The sequence below is a fragment of the Lissotriton vulgaris genome, unplaced genomic scaffold (assembly GCF_964263255.1).
Source record: "Lissotriton vulgaris unplaced genomic scaffold, aLisVul1.2 SCAFFOLD_1145, whole genome shotgun sequence".
In the NCBI taxonomy this organism is placed as follows: domain Eukaryota; kingdom Metazoa; phylum Chordata; class Amphibia; order Caudata; family Salamandridae; genus Lissotriton; species Lissotriton vulgaris.
The window spans coordinates 674,690-687,953 of NW_028247382.1; the positions used below are offsets into that span (position 1 = coordinate 674,690).

A 13,264-nucleotide genomic window follows, 5' to 3' on the forward strand; every position below is an offset into this window, starting at 1 on the left:
ATCACTTTTATTTTTCGTCTGGTCTCTACCACAGTTTGTTTAATTCTATATGCATCCTGTTTTCGCACAGCGCCCTTCATTCTCTTGTTCTCTTCCTACAATGGTTGTGATTTAGTCATGCTATGAACTCGGGGAATTCACATTTTTCAGTTTTTCTGTGTTTTGTATTGGCATTTCCTCAGAGCGGAATTGAACGCACATTCCCCATCGGTACATGTGATTAACTTCAGCGTCATATTTTAATGATTTTAATGTGCATTTATGGGGAAGAACATTCAGAATTAACATTTTAATCTCGAAGAAAGACGCATCTGTGCGGCATTTAACTTTTCAATGGTCTTTGTTTCCGTGTGCATCGGTGAGTGTATTTAGCGTCACAGAGGGCCTCAGACGCATTCTTCTGAAAGCACCTTCGATTAGACACTCCCCGAACAGCCTATGAAAGCAGACGCCGTCGGTTCCCTGCATATGCAGAAGGCAGAGGAAGGCTTTCCCGCACTAATCCGCCCCTCCACCCCACACCCTCCAAATGGTAGTTTAGTGTGCTACTTAAGCAGTAGATCTTCATATATATTTATTTCTCGTTGTTCTTAAGCATCCTTTGCCATTGCAAGTGAAGGTGAACACACATTTCCAACTTTTATTGCAGCAAACCCCCCTGTGATTCTCAAGACGGGGCCCGCATGGTACTGTTTTGCAGGGGAATGCACGTCAAACTTGTACATAAACATTCCGTCTGACTAACGACCTGTGGTGGCGGAAGCGGGTGATTCTCAAAGCTATTTGCTCCTTCACGCTTAATTCACATTTAGTTTATTTGTGTTTTGTATTGGCATTTCCTCAGAGCGGAATTGAACGCACATTCCCCATCGGTGCATGTGATTAACTTCAGCGTCATATGTTAATGATTTTAATGTGAGATGATACTAGGTAAGGGTAGCGGAATTTGCAAGCATTAATGACCTTTAGTGAATGCTTAGTAGTCGTAAATCCTGATCTTTATGCATGTAAACATGTGATATGAGCGCAAATGGCTTTATGAATTGGGTACTGTTGGACCCGGCCCATTAGGCAGGTTCACCCCTAGACTTTTTGCGTTTTCCTAGCCTATTTATGGAACCTGGTATTTGTGATTTTAGGCCTCTGCGCACTTTTTCACTGTGGTACAGTGTAAAGTGCTTGAGCTCTCTGTGGATGAATGGTGAGTGACCTGCCCTCCCATAGGAATGAATGGGGAATATGTATGCCCATGGTAGTTCCTGATGCGTGGGGAGTGCAGGGGCGAGTTTGGTATGAGAGAACTCGTGAGAATGAATGCCGCAAAATGATGTATGCGACATGGCTGTGTCTAGTCTAGAAGTCCTACTTTTGGAAGTTGGCATATTTGTGCAAGTTGGTGCTAGCGTGTGATTGGCTGGTGAGCCTGGCCCAGAGTGCATGGGCCTGCTTGTGGATTGACTGTCTGGTTTGAGGATGACAGGGGCTGGAGAGCCCAGGAGGTTGTCTGAAGTCAGCCCATGGATGAAAGGCAGCATCTGCTGCCAGGGAAGTGGGAGGAGATGGCACCTGATAGTGAAGGGCTGTTCCTGTGTAACTACAAAGCTGGCTCCACCTCCCGCTGGGCGACTGACACCTCTGTCCCTGATACTGAAGGGGACTTCCCTCTAAACCAGTCCAGCTGGTTCTCACACTGCCTGCTTCAAAGGACTTCAAAGAACTTCAAAGGTTTTGCACTGTATAAAAAGGGGTTGTATCCCCTTCCAAATTGTTCTTGTTTTCAACTTGAATCTGCCAGGAGCATGCTGCTGCTGGGGCTCAGGGGGATCCCTGGGCTCTGCCCAGCTCCTGGACATCTGATGGACTGCTGGGGGACTCTTCCTGGCTGTCCCCCTGTCTGGCTGCATCTTTAAGGACTTCTTGAGCATTCTGTGGACCCTTCTTGCTGTAGGGGTCTGCTCTGGGGACCTTTGGCGCCTGGGAGCGCTGTGCCGTGATCCTGGCGCTTGAGAGCGCTCCTGGCTGCATTACGAGCGTTTCGTTGCACGCATTTTGCGTGAGGATTGGCGGGTGCCACCCCGCTTATTTGATTATTTGCTTCGCGAGTGCCCACCTCGCTTATGGCCGTAATTTTTATTTACTCGAGGTAGCCCACTCCTCGGTAAACTCAGCCCCCGCCTGCCTGCCTAAGAAGGGCCGCTGCGCTGCCCGCAGCGACCCGGAAGTACCTGGCCGGCCGGCCAATCTCAGCGCGGCCGGCCGGAAGTCCCGCCCCCGCAGCCCGAGAGGAGAGAAGCTGCCCGGGGGAGAAGAAGAAGGACGAGTGATGGCGGCGCCGGTGTAAGCAGGACTCCCGTGTCTTGGGGAGAGCCCTGCTGGTGACCTGGATGATGTTGCCGGTCTCCCGTGATCGAGAGGGAGACCGGAGACGAGGAGAGCCCCGACGCGAAGGCCGAGAGCAGCTGAGGTTGCAGGCGGGACTCCGTGATGGAAGAGGAGCCCCGCGCTGCACAGAAGGAGAAGCCGCCGCCCGGAGGAGCCCCGCCCAGGAGAGCCCGGTGAGTTGAAGGGCTGGGGGGCTCCGCGTGGGCCACTGTTGGTGCCTGCTGAAGGCACAGTGCCTGCGAAGAGCGGCCCCACTTGGCAGCGGGCCGCTCCAGCATCTGGGGGCATGTTGATGAGCTCCGTGCGGTGCCGGTCGAGGCACCAAGTAAGGGCGACCCCGAATGGCAGTGGGTCGCCCCACCGTGATTACAGAGCTGCGAAGGGCTCTTGAGGGCCCATCTTGCTGCGTGTTGGTGCCGCTTCGAGGCACAGAGACAGGGCGGCCCCGGATGGCAGTGGGTCGCCCCAACGCTGAGAGAGCCTGTGTGGCTCAGAGGGGCCATATGTGTTTTTAAGAGCCTGTGTGGCTCCAACGTTTGTCCAGTGTTGGCCAGAGCCTGTGTGGCTCCAACGTGCACAGTGTATGTGTTCTAGAGCCTGTGTGGCTCCAGCCTGGGCGCAGTTTGCTCCTAAGGGCCAGTGAGGGCCCTGGCGCAGTTCTTTTGTTCTCCAGGTGCCCAGCACTTAGTGGGCACCTGCCACGTTTAGGCTTTTTGAACTTTAAGACTGGCGCTGCATGGCAGCGCAACCCTGACACTGAGACTCAGGGCGTCTGAGCCCCAACAAGGCCAGTTGGCCTAGGGACTGCCACAGGTAGTGGCTTATGTAGTGTTGGCGCAATGTGATTTCTATGTTTTTAAATAGTAATTGCCTACTGTGTGTTTTTGCGCTATTGATTTATTAGGCACCTCTGAATGTTTATGCATTATGTGTCTTCCTTTCCATGCGCTGCACCTCTGAATGTTTAGTCATCATGTGTCTTCTTGCGCTGCACCCCTGAATGTAGTTTATTGCATCATGTGCTCTATTCTTACTCCTCTGAATGTAGGTTATTGCATCATGGGTAATGTGTCCTTTTCCTAGACCCCTAAATGCTGAGTGATACTTAGGTGGTGGTCTTTTCTACTCCTCTGAATGTAGGTTTATTGCATCATGAGTAATGTATTCTTTCTTAGACCCCTAATGCGGTGTGATACTTAGGTGGTTCTTCTTTCTTAGTACAGGTGGTCCTAGTAAGGTCCTGGTTCCTGTTACCAGTGGTTACTGGTTGTTATCTTTGTGATTACCATTTTATGTTTTACTATTTCATTCTAGAAGTGATTTTATATTCTACATTTTATCTAGAAGTGCTATATCTGAATATGACAGTGGCTCTTGTGGCCCTGTCTTGTGTACATAATCCCTGTGAATATTGCCTGTGCCAGTTGGCACAATGTATATGTGTGATTTTATCTGATGTGTTTTTACAATACAAAAGTTATTTTTATAATAACCTTGTGTGGAGTCTCTTCTGTGGTGTGCCTAGTATGTTGTTGCTGTTGTGCGCTGGCGCAAATGCTTTACACATTGCCTCCGAGTTTAGCCTTACTGCTTGTGCCAAGCTACCAAGGGGGTGAGCAGAGGTTATCTTGGCGTGTGACTTCCTTGCCCTGACTAGAATGGTGGTTTCTGCCTGGCTTTGGCGTCAGCCTTAGCCTACCAGAAATAGCCAGTTCTAACATTGTTGGTCAGCGGTGCGGATTTGGAACTTGTGTTTGCGCAGTGCCATAGCGACAACTGGCTACATTACAAAACTCTGCAATTGTTTTTTTCAGATAGTCACATATTTGGGATTATTGTTTTTGATTTTTTTCCTCAAGAGTGTCATTTTCAAATGTGTTTCTGCGCTTTATGTTTAGTGGCAGATGAGAGAAAGTGACAGGGCGGGACGCCATTAGAGGGGGGAGGTTCCCATAGATTAGGAATCCCTTGCTGGGTCCCGTGTCCAATCCCAAATCCTGTCCCTGTGTGGGTAGATGGAAGAGAGGGAGTGTGAGGAGAAATGACTAGCTCAGGAGGGTGGTTGTTCCCTGAGTGTAGTGTGTGTGTCTGGATTCCCCAGTGTGGTAGGATCCAGTGGTGGCAGCTTAAATGTGTCCAGTGTATTAATTCCCATTCCCCGCTCCCAGAGTTTGGTACCTGTGTCACGTGTGGTCAGGTTGAGTGATCAGGGGTGGTGGAAACTGCCTTACCAGTCCGAGGGGGGGGAGTGTGCGAATGAGTGATGTGCTGAACTGGAGGAGTTGGTGTGAGTTCTTTTTGTTAAAAAGCTTGCATGAGAGGTGTACCTCTGGTGGTGTGCAGGAGGTCCTGCAGAGGCACTGGACAGGAAGGTGGATGTCTGGCGGTGTGCTAGATGTCTTGCAGAGGCATTAGGGAGTGGTTCCAAAAGGAGTGGCTTGTGTATCTGATGATCCTGTAAAGGGAAAGAGGTTCATGTGTAACCCAGCTTGGTCCCAGTAGTATGGTAGGGGTGTAGGGGCTCACGCCCTGTCTCAGTGGAGGCGGAGTGAGTGTGGGACGGTGTGTCCCACGTTGGCCTGAAACTCTATCTCAGGGCCTGGAGGGTTCCTTAAGGGAGCGCCAGGTCAGGGGCCTAAGCTGTACATAGGTCATTTGAGGAGGATCTTCCTGTGTCTAGAGGACGGGGAGTGTCTGTAACCAGAACTCCGGTGGTCCTAGTGTTGGGCAGTACCGCTCCTAAGTGGAGGGTGCAGAAGTCCTGGCTCGCTGAGCATTTGACTGTCTAGAGTGCTTGACCATTTGTGGGGCCTCTGGAGGTCGTTCCCCGAGGAGGGGGGAAAGCCGGGTTGGGGTGTGGCCTGACCTGATAGGGAGTACTGGAGGAGAGTGTGTCGCTGATACGCCGCTGGCGTGTGCTCTGTCTAGCCTGAGACATACTGATACTGGAAGGGGGTGCAGAGGGACGGTGTCCTTACTTCTGACCCCGGTGTAACCTGAGGGTTTAGATCTTAGGTTGAGAGATTAGGAAACTTCTAGGTCAAGAGGAATCTCTACCAAAGTGGATCAGCTGAAGAGACTGAGGGGGCTGCCCTTGCTGTGTGTTCTGGGGCTCACCTGCAGTTTGTTGTTTTCACTAAGGTAGAGGAAAGGGGGCTTTGCTGTGTGCTGTGTCCCCCCACCTGCTTGAAGAGTAACTGTGCTGTGTGCTTTGTACCTCAGAAGTGAAATAGTTTCCAGGTGGTAGACCAGTGATGGAGTGAGGTCCTGATCTGGTAGGAGAATTGTGTTCTGGTGAAGTGCTTTTCTGTGAGGGTGCGGAAACCCAGAAGTAGAGGTAGGGTGGGGCATTCTCTCCCGTGACCTCTGGTCAGCTTGAGGGTATGGTCCCTAGGTTGGTGGATCAGTGGTAGTTGTAGCTACACTGAGAGAGAGAGTGGAGAATGGCTATTGTGTGCCAGGGGTTACTACCCCCCACTCTGTGGATTAGTTAGGACCTGTGATTTGGATGGCCTATGGCCTGGTCTTGGCTGTGGATGACTAGTGTGTACCAGTGGGGTACCCTAGTTGAGTCAGAGAGTTATTATTTGGAGGAAACCATGTAGGTTCAGAGTGGCGCAAAACTGGACGGTGTCCCTGCTGTGCGAGGCCGTGTCCGTGGTTTTGTCGCCCAAAGCAGTGAAGCCCATCAGTGGTGTGATTGGTCTACCCTGCGTTTTGGCTGGAAGGGGGTTGTGTTGGACCCGGCCCATTAGGCAGGTTCACCCCTAGACTTTTTGCGTTTTCCTAGCCTATTTATGGAACCTGGTATTTGTGATTTTAGGCCTCTGCGCACTTTTTCACTGTGGTACAGTGTAAAGTGCTTGAGCTCTCTGTGGATGAATGGTGAGTGACCTGCCCTCCCATAGGAATGAATGGGGAATATGTATGCCCATGGTAGTTCCTGATGCGTGGGGAGTGCAGGGGCGAGTTTGGTATGAGAGAACTCGTGAGAATGAATGCCGCAAAATGATGTATGCGACATGGCTGTGTCTAGTCTAGAAGTCCTACTTTTGGAAGTTGGCATATTTGTGCAAGTTGGTGCTAGCGTGTGATTGGCTGGTGAGCCTGGCCCAGAGTGCATGGGCCTGCTTGTGGATTGACTGTCTGGTTTGAGGATGACAGGGGCTGGAGAGCCCAGGAGGTTGTCTGAAGTCAGCCCATGGATGAAAGGCAGCATCTGCTGCCAGGGAAGTGGGAGGAGATGGCACCTGATAGTGAAGGGCTGTTCCTGTGTAACTACAAAGCTGGCTCCACCTCCCGCTGGGCGACTGACACCTCTGTCCCTGATACTGAAGGGGACTTCCCTCTAAACCAGTCCAGCTGGTTCTCACACTGCCTGCTTCAAAGGACTTCAAAGAACTTCAAAGGTTTTGCACTGTATAAAAAGGGGTTGTATCCCCTTCCAAATTGTTCTTGTTTTCAACTTGAATCTGCCAGGAGCATGCTGCTGCTGGGGCTCAGGGGGATCCCTGGGCTCTGCCCAGCTCCTGGACATCTGATGGACTGCTGGGGGACTCTTCCTGGCTGTCCCCCTGTCTGGCTGCATCTTTAAGGACTTCTTGAGCATTCTGTGGACCCTTCTTGCTGTAGGGGTCTGCTCTGGGGACCTTTGGCGCCTGGGAGCGCTGTGCCGTGATCCTGGCGCTTGAGAGCGCTCCTGGCTGCATTACGAGCGTTTCGTTGCACGCATTTTGCGTGAGGATTGGCGGGTGCCACCCCGCTTATTTGATTATTTGCTTCGCGAGTGCCCACCTCGCTTATGGCCGTAATTTTTATTTACTCGAGGTAGCCCACTCCTCGGTAAACTCAGCCCCCGCCTGCCTGCCTAAGAAGGGCCGCTGCGCTGCCCGCAGCGACCCGGAAGTACCTGGCCGGCCGGCCAATCTCAGCGCGGCCGGCCGGAAGTCCCGCCCCCGCAGCCCGAGAGGAGAGAAGCTGCCCGGGGGAGAAGAAGAAGGACGAGTGATGGCGGCGCCGGTGTAAGCAGGACTCCCGTGTCTTGGGGAGAGCCCTGCTGGTGACCTGGATGATGTTGCCGGTCTCCCGTGATCGAGAGGGAGACCGGAGACGAGGAGAGCCCCGACGCGAAGGCCGAGAGCAGCTGAGGTTGCAGGCGGGACTCCGTGATGGAAGAGGAGCCCCGCGCTGCACAGAAGGAGAAGCCGCCGCCCGGAGGAGCCCCGCCCAGGAGAGCCCGGTGAGTTGAAGGGCTGGGGGGCTCCGCGTGGGCCACTGTTGGTGCCTGCTGAAGGCACAGTGCCTGCGAAGAGCGGCCCCACTTGGCAGCGGGCCGCTCCAGCATCTGGGGGCATGTTGATGAGCTCCGTGCGGTGCCGGTCGAGGCACCAAGTAAGGGCGACCCCGAATGGCAGTGGGTCGCCCCACCGTGATTACAGAGCTGCGAAGGGCTCTTGAGGGCCCATCTTGCTGCGTGTTGGTGCCGCTTCGAGGCACAGAGACAGGGCGGCCCCGGATGGCAGTGGGTCGCCCCAACGCTGAGAGAGCCTGTGTGGCTCAGAGGGGCCATATGTGTTTTTAAGAGCCTGTGTGGCTCCAACGTTTGTCCAGTGTTGGCCAGAGCCTGTGTGGCTCCAACGTGCACAGTGTATGTGTTCTAGAGCCTGTGTGGCTCCAGCCTGGGCGCAGTTTGCTCCTAAGGGCCAGTGAGGGCCCTGGCGCAGTTCTTTTGTTCTCCAGGTGCCCAGCACTTAGTGGGCACCTGCCACGTTTAGGCTTTTTGAACTTTAAGACTGGCGCTGCATGGCAGCGCAACCCTGACACTGAGACTCAGGGCGTCTGAGCCCCAACAAGGCCAGTTGGCCTAGGGACTGCCACAGGTAGTGGCTTATGTAGTGTTGGCGCAATGTGATTTCTATGTTTTTAAATAGTAATTGCCTACTGTGTGTTTTTGCGCTATTGATTTATTAGGCACCTCTGAATGTTTATGCATTATGTGTCTTCCTTTCCATGCGCTGCACCTCTGAATGTTTAGTCATCATGTGTCTTCTTGCGCTGCACCCCTGAATGTAGTTTATTGCATCATGTGCTCTATTCTTACTCCTCTGAATGTAGGTTATTGCATCATGGGTAATGTGTCCTTTTCCTAGACCCCTAAATGCTGAGTGATACTTAGGTGGTGGTCTTTTCTACTCCTCTGAATGTAGGTTTATTGCATCATGAGTAATGTATTCTTTCTTAGACCCCTAATGCGGTGTGATACTTAGGTGGTTCTTCTTTCTTAGTACAGGTGGTCCTAGTAAGGTCCTGGTTCCTGTTACCAGTGGTTACTGGTTGTTATCTTTGTGATTACCATTTTATGTTTTACTATTTCATTCTAGAAGTGATTTTATATTCTACATTTTATCTAGAAGTGCTATATCTGAATATGACAGTGGCTCTTGTGGCCCTGTCTTGTGTACATAATCCCTGTGAATATTGCCTGTGCCAGTTGGCACAATGTATATGTGTGATTTTATCTGATGTGTTTTTACAATACAAAAGTTATTTTTATAATAACCTTGTGTGGAGTCTCTTCTGTGGTGTGCCTAGTATGTTGTTGCTGTTGTGCGCTGGCGCAAATGCTTTACACATTGCCTCCGAGTTTAGCCTTACTGCTTGTGCCAAGCTACCAAGGGGGTGAGCAGAGGTTATCTTGGCGTGTGACTTCCTTGCCCTGACTAGAATGGTGGTTTCTGCCTGGCTTTGGCGTCAGCCTTAGCCTACCAGAAATAGCCAGTTCTAACAGGTACTTAGACACAAGAGGATTTTTTGTGAGTAAGTCCACTGCCATGGACGGGGAGTGAGCGTTTCGGGACAGGAATACCATGAACGTTTGTAGACATACCCAAAGTAACTTGTTTCCGGTTATTCACAAACACCACCCATTTCCACTCGGATGGAGTTGTACTGCAAGTTCAAGGCTGAATTAAATCCCCTTTCCCGGTGCAATAGGCAGGAAATACCCCCACATCGGCGCATGTATAAGGGTAGAAGTTTCTCCAGAGGCGTAGAATCTTCTGCGCAGAAACACTTCTAATATTCTCACCAAACAATAGTGAGTAAAGATACTCCAGTGCCCACAACAGAAGAACTGAAATGAGGGATTCGAGGCCCCTCTTATCTCTCTGCTCTCCTTACTCTCACCCCTCTCCCCTCCCTCTCTCACCTCCCTCTCACCTCAATCTCCCCTCTCCTCACTATCCTCACTATCCCCACTCCCCCTCTCACCACTCTCCCCTCTCTCCCCTCCCTCTCCCCTCTCCTCACTCTCCCCTCTCCTCACTCTCCAATCCCTCTCTCCCCTCCCTCTCTTTCTTTCCCCTCTGTCCCTACTCCCCTCTCTCCCCACTCCCCTCTCTCCTCACTCCCATCTCTCCTCTCCATCTCTCCTCTCCATCTCGCCTCTCCATCTCCCCTCTCCATCTCCCCTATCCTCACTCAACCCTCTCCTCACTCTCCACTCTCCCCTCTCTTATTCTCTCTCACCTCTCTTCTCCTATCTACTCTCTACCCTCTTACCTCTCTCCTCTCGTCCCGCTCCCCTCAGCACCACCACAGCATCACTCAGCGCAACCACAGCATCACTCAGTGCAACCACAGCATCACTCAGCGCAACCACAGCATCACTCAGCGCAACCACAGCATACCTCAGCGCAACCACAGCATAACTCAGCGCAACCATAGCATCACTGGTTCAAATATGTTCTTTCAATGTTTCAAGCTCTTTTCAAGCTTTCACGCTTTATTACAAATCACAAAAAGATGTTAATATTTTACTTCTGTTCTTGGATTTTCGTCACAATAAAAAACACTGAACATAATCTTCACAAAAAGTATTTACAAAAGTTTAAGCTATTGCCATTACAAATTAAATAAATTATTTAAGTATTAATTATTTAAAAAAATTAAAAGCCATTGTTATTTGTAATATCAATACATCTAAGTCACGTAAATACAAATCATGTTGCATTACAAATGCCATAGGTGTCACATTTGCGAAAGTTAGAACTATTGCCATTGTTATTAATTTAGCCATTTAAAAAAATAACACATAAATAAAAAATAATTCATTTAGAAGACCAAGAGCTCAAACTTTCCTAACGCGAGCCCTATTGCATTTCCAATGCTTGTTTACAGAGCGGCTCGTCTAGCACCCCTACATATTTGGGGGAGAGGCTCACAATTTGTGGTGCCACTTTGGAAAATTTTAGCTAGGCCACCATCAGACTGGAGACTGAAAAATTGCACACAAAAAATTATATCAAACATTTTTAAAAAGAAGAAAGCAAGATTGCATGCCTTTTTCATTTATGCACCCAGAATCTGTAACAGCATCCTTGTATTGGAAAAGACCTCCCCGCGCTGCTTCAGTTTAGGAAAGAGTTGAAGACACACCTTTGTAAAGAACATTACATCGCAATACAGTAACAATCCAATAACGAGCTACCTTTGTCATTCATGGACTTTCTACTGGTCTTTGAGTCGGTATTGCACTTGTTGCCTTTTCGGTCAGATTTGCACTATACAAATACAACATACATATATGCTCCCATTATATGAGTGAACATTGGCATCTTATGTTATGCTTATTTGTATTGCAGACATATCAGCTAGGAGGGTATTATGCCACCTAAGAAGGTGGCCCTTGGCTGTCTGTGATCCATTGGAAGAGCCAGGTTTTTAGTTTCTTACAGAACTCTAGGATGGAGCTAGTGGCTCCGATGTGGAGGGTGAGATCATTCCAGGCTTAGGGGTGAAAAGACACACCACCCAGCTCTGGTTCAATGGATCTAAGGGATAGGGGCGAGTAGGAGATTGGCAAAGGGAAGGTGCCTGACTTGTGTGTGAAACTATCAGCTCTTGAGGTATGCTGCACCCAACTGAAGACCTTTCTGAGTAGTTTGATGGTGTGGTTTGGATTGAGATGTGTTGGCGGTTCTCTGGGGAGACAGGGAGTCTGGGCAGGAGGTGATCTATGTGTTGAAGTATGTGATGGAGCATGCTACGTCATCCTGGTTCGGCAGGCAGGCATTGCAACTAGAGTTTGGTGATCCAGATGTCTTTAGGGATTTTGTTCAAGCTGCACCAGGAGGTCGAGTGCACCGAAAGTTAGGAGTTAGTCAAGTACAAGCAGAAAAGTTAGAGTCTGACATAGTGTGGTTATGTGTGCGATGCATGGATGGGAGGAAGTCAGAAGGTGCGTGTTGGGGGGGCATCGGTGGGTCTGTTTTGAGTATGGTGGTATCTAGCATGATGTGGTTGTGGGTGTGCTGTGTGGAGGTTTGAGGTCGGAGGGTGCAGGTTAGAGGAGATGCATGAGAAGCGTCAAGAAGGACAAAAGAACACACCTTTGGATTGTGTGGGGAGGTCAGGGCACATCGCAAGGACAGACATCCATGGTTCAAGGTGAAGAGAGTTTCAGCAGGGTAGTGTTGTGGGCTGCTGTGGGTGGCTCATGGACCAGGGTTCCTGGCATTGGGCGCAGTCAGGGCTCAAATGGGTACAGATAAGCTTGTATTTGACTCACCAGTAGTGTGCCCCCATGCACACGACCACCATTAAGAAGATCTTGGGAAAGTGAACAGGGTTAGGGAAGGACAGAAAGAGGCAGAAGGAGTGGAACGTGAGGCAGGAAGTGGCACAGGAGTTGATAATTGCAAAGGGTAAGAGAGATCGCAAGAACAGGGAAAAAAAGCTGACATGGGGTAAAAGTGAGAATTAGCTGAAGGGGCAGAAATACAAGGAGTTAAAAGAGGCAAATGTGAAAAAGAGATGAAAGAAGAAAGAGTTAAATCAATGAAACAGGGCTTAACAAGCAAAATAAAAGTGCCAAGAAGCTGGAGGATGAGAGAGAAGCAGGTAAAGTGAGAGAGGAGGATAGGAGGCTACAGGCGAGCAAAGCAAGTGGAGGTCCCAAAAACTGGGCCTGGTTGGAGAACAGGGAGCTTCGAGGTAAGGTGGTCAGGTAGGGGGCCGGGCAGTAACGTCTTATAGTGTGACACAAAGATTGCTCTGTTTGAAAAGGTCCCTCACCCTATCACTTCTACTAGTTTAAAGTTGTTCTGTGGAATAGCCCTAGAGAAAAACCTATTAAAATAAGAGTGAAAACGTCTATACCTTTTTCTTCTCCTTGTTCACCAACAATCCATGCTTCCTTTCCCCAGGAGTGTGCCATTAGTACATTTTCAATGGTGTAACGAAATCTCTCGGTATCCAGATTACATCCAATCCCAATCACTTGGTTTACTGGAAATCCACTTAATTTCCACACAACATATGTCATTACATCAACTGAAAAAACAGTACAAATAAACAAAAGGAAAGAGAAAAAGTTAAGTCTGCAGCCAAAGTTCTATGTACCAAGAAATTCAAAACAGGACTATAATCCTCCATCAATGTTTGCATGAAGCGAAGATTCAGGCTGTACTTAAAAAATGCAAATACAATGAGGAGACATTAAAGAAGAGATAGGAACAAGTTACTTCCCTTCAGTAATGTTCTTTCTGGTGGATACTATATCTACCTGCAGATTCCTCACCTTCAGAATATCCTTAGGCTGGATGCACCCTCGAACGCCAAGCACCACACAAATCAGAGGTATCAGTGTGCAGATCTCTAGCTTGAGACCATTTTAGCTGTAATAGAGACCTTTCCACAGAATGGGGAGTTGGGAATGCAGTGGGGGATTTGGTTAGTTGCCAAAAGTAACCAATTTGATCTTCTGATGGATACTGCTAACCACAGTGTCCTCAACTTTAGAATAGACACCAAAGCAGTACCTCCCATGGTGGTACATCTGTGGAATGACTCAGACGAAAAAATCCTGCAGGACTGAACGGAA

General features: G+C 49.7%; 1 protein-coding gene across 1 annotated transcript in view; it reads right to left on the reverse strand.

Annotated features, from left to right (window-relative positions):
• The window catches only part of LOC147665182 (ubiquitin-conjugating enzyme E2 variant 3-like), a gene marked incomplete at its 5' end in the record, with an annotated part of 153,176 nt that overhangs the window by 99,210 nt on the left and 40,702 nt on the right, over positions 1 to 13,264 (reverse strand). Inside the window, one exon of the mRNA XM_086949695.1 lies at positions 12,541 to 12,714. Coding sequence (XP_086805821.1) covers positions 12,541 to 12,714 — 174 coding nt within the window. The remainder of the gene's footprint in view (positions 1 to 12,540; positions 12,715 to 13,264) is intronic.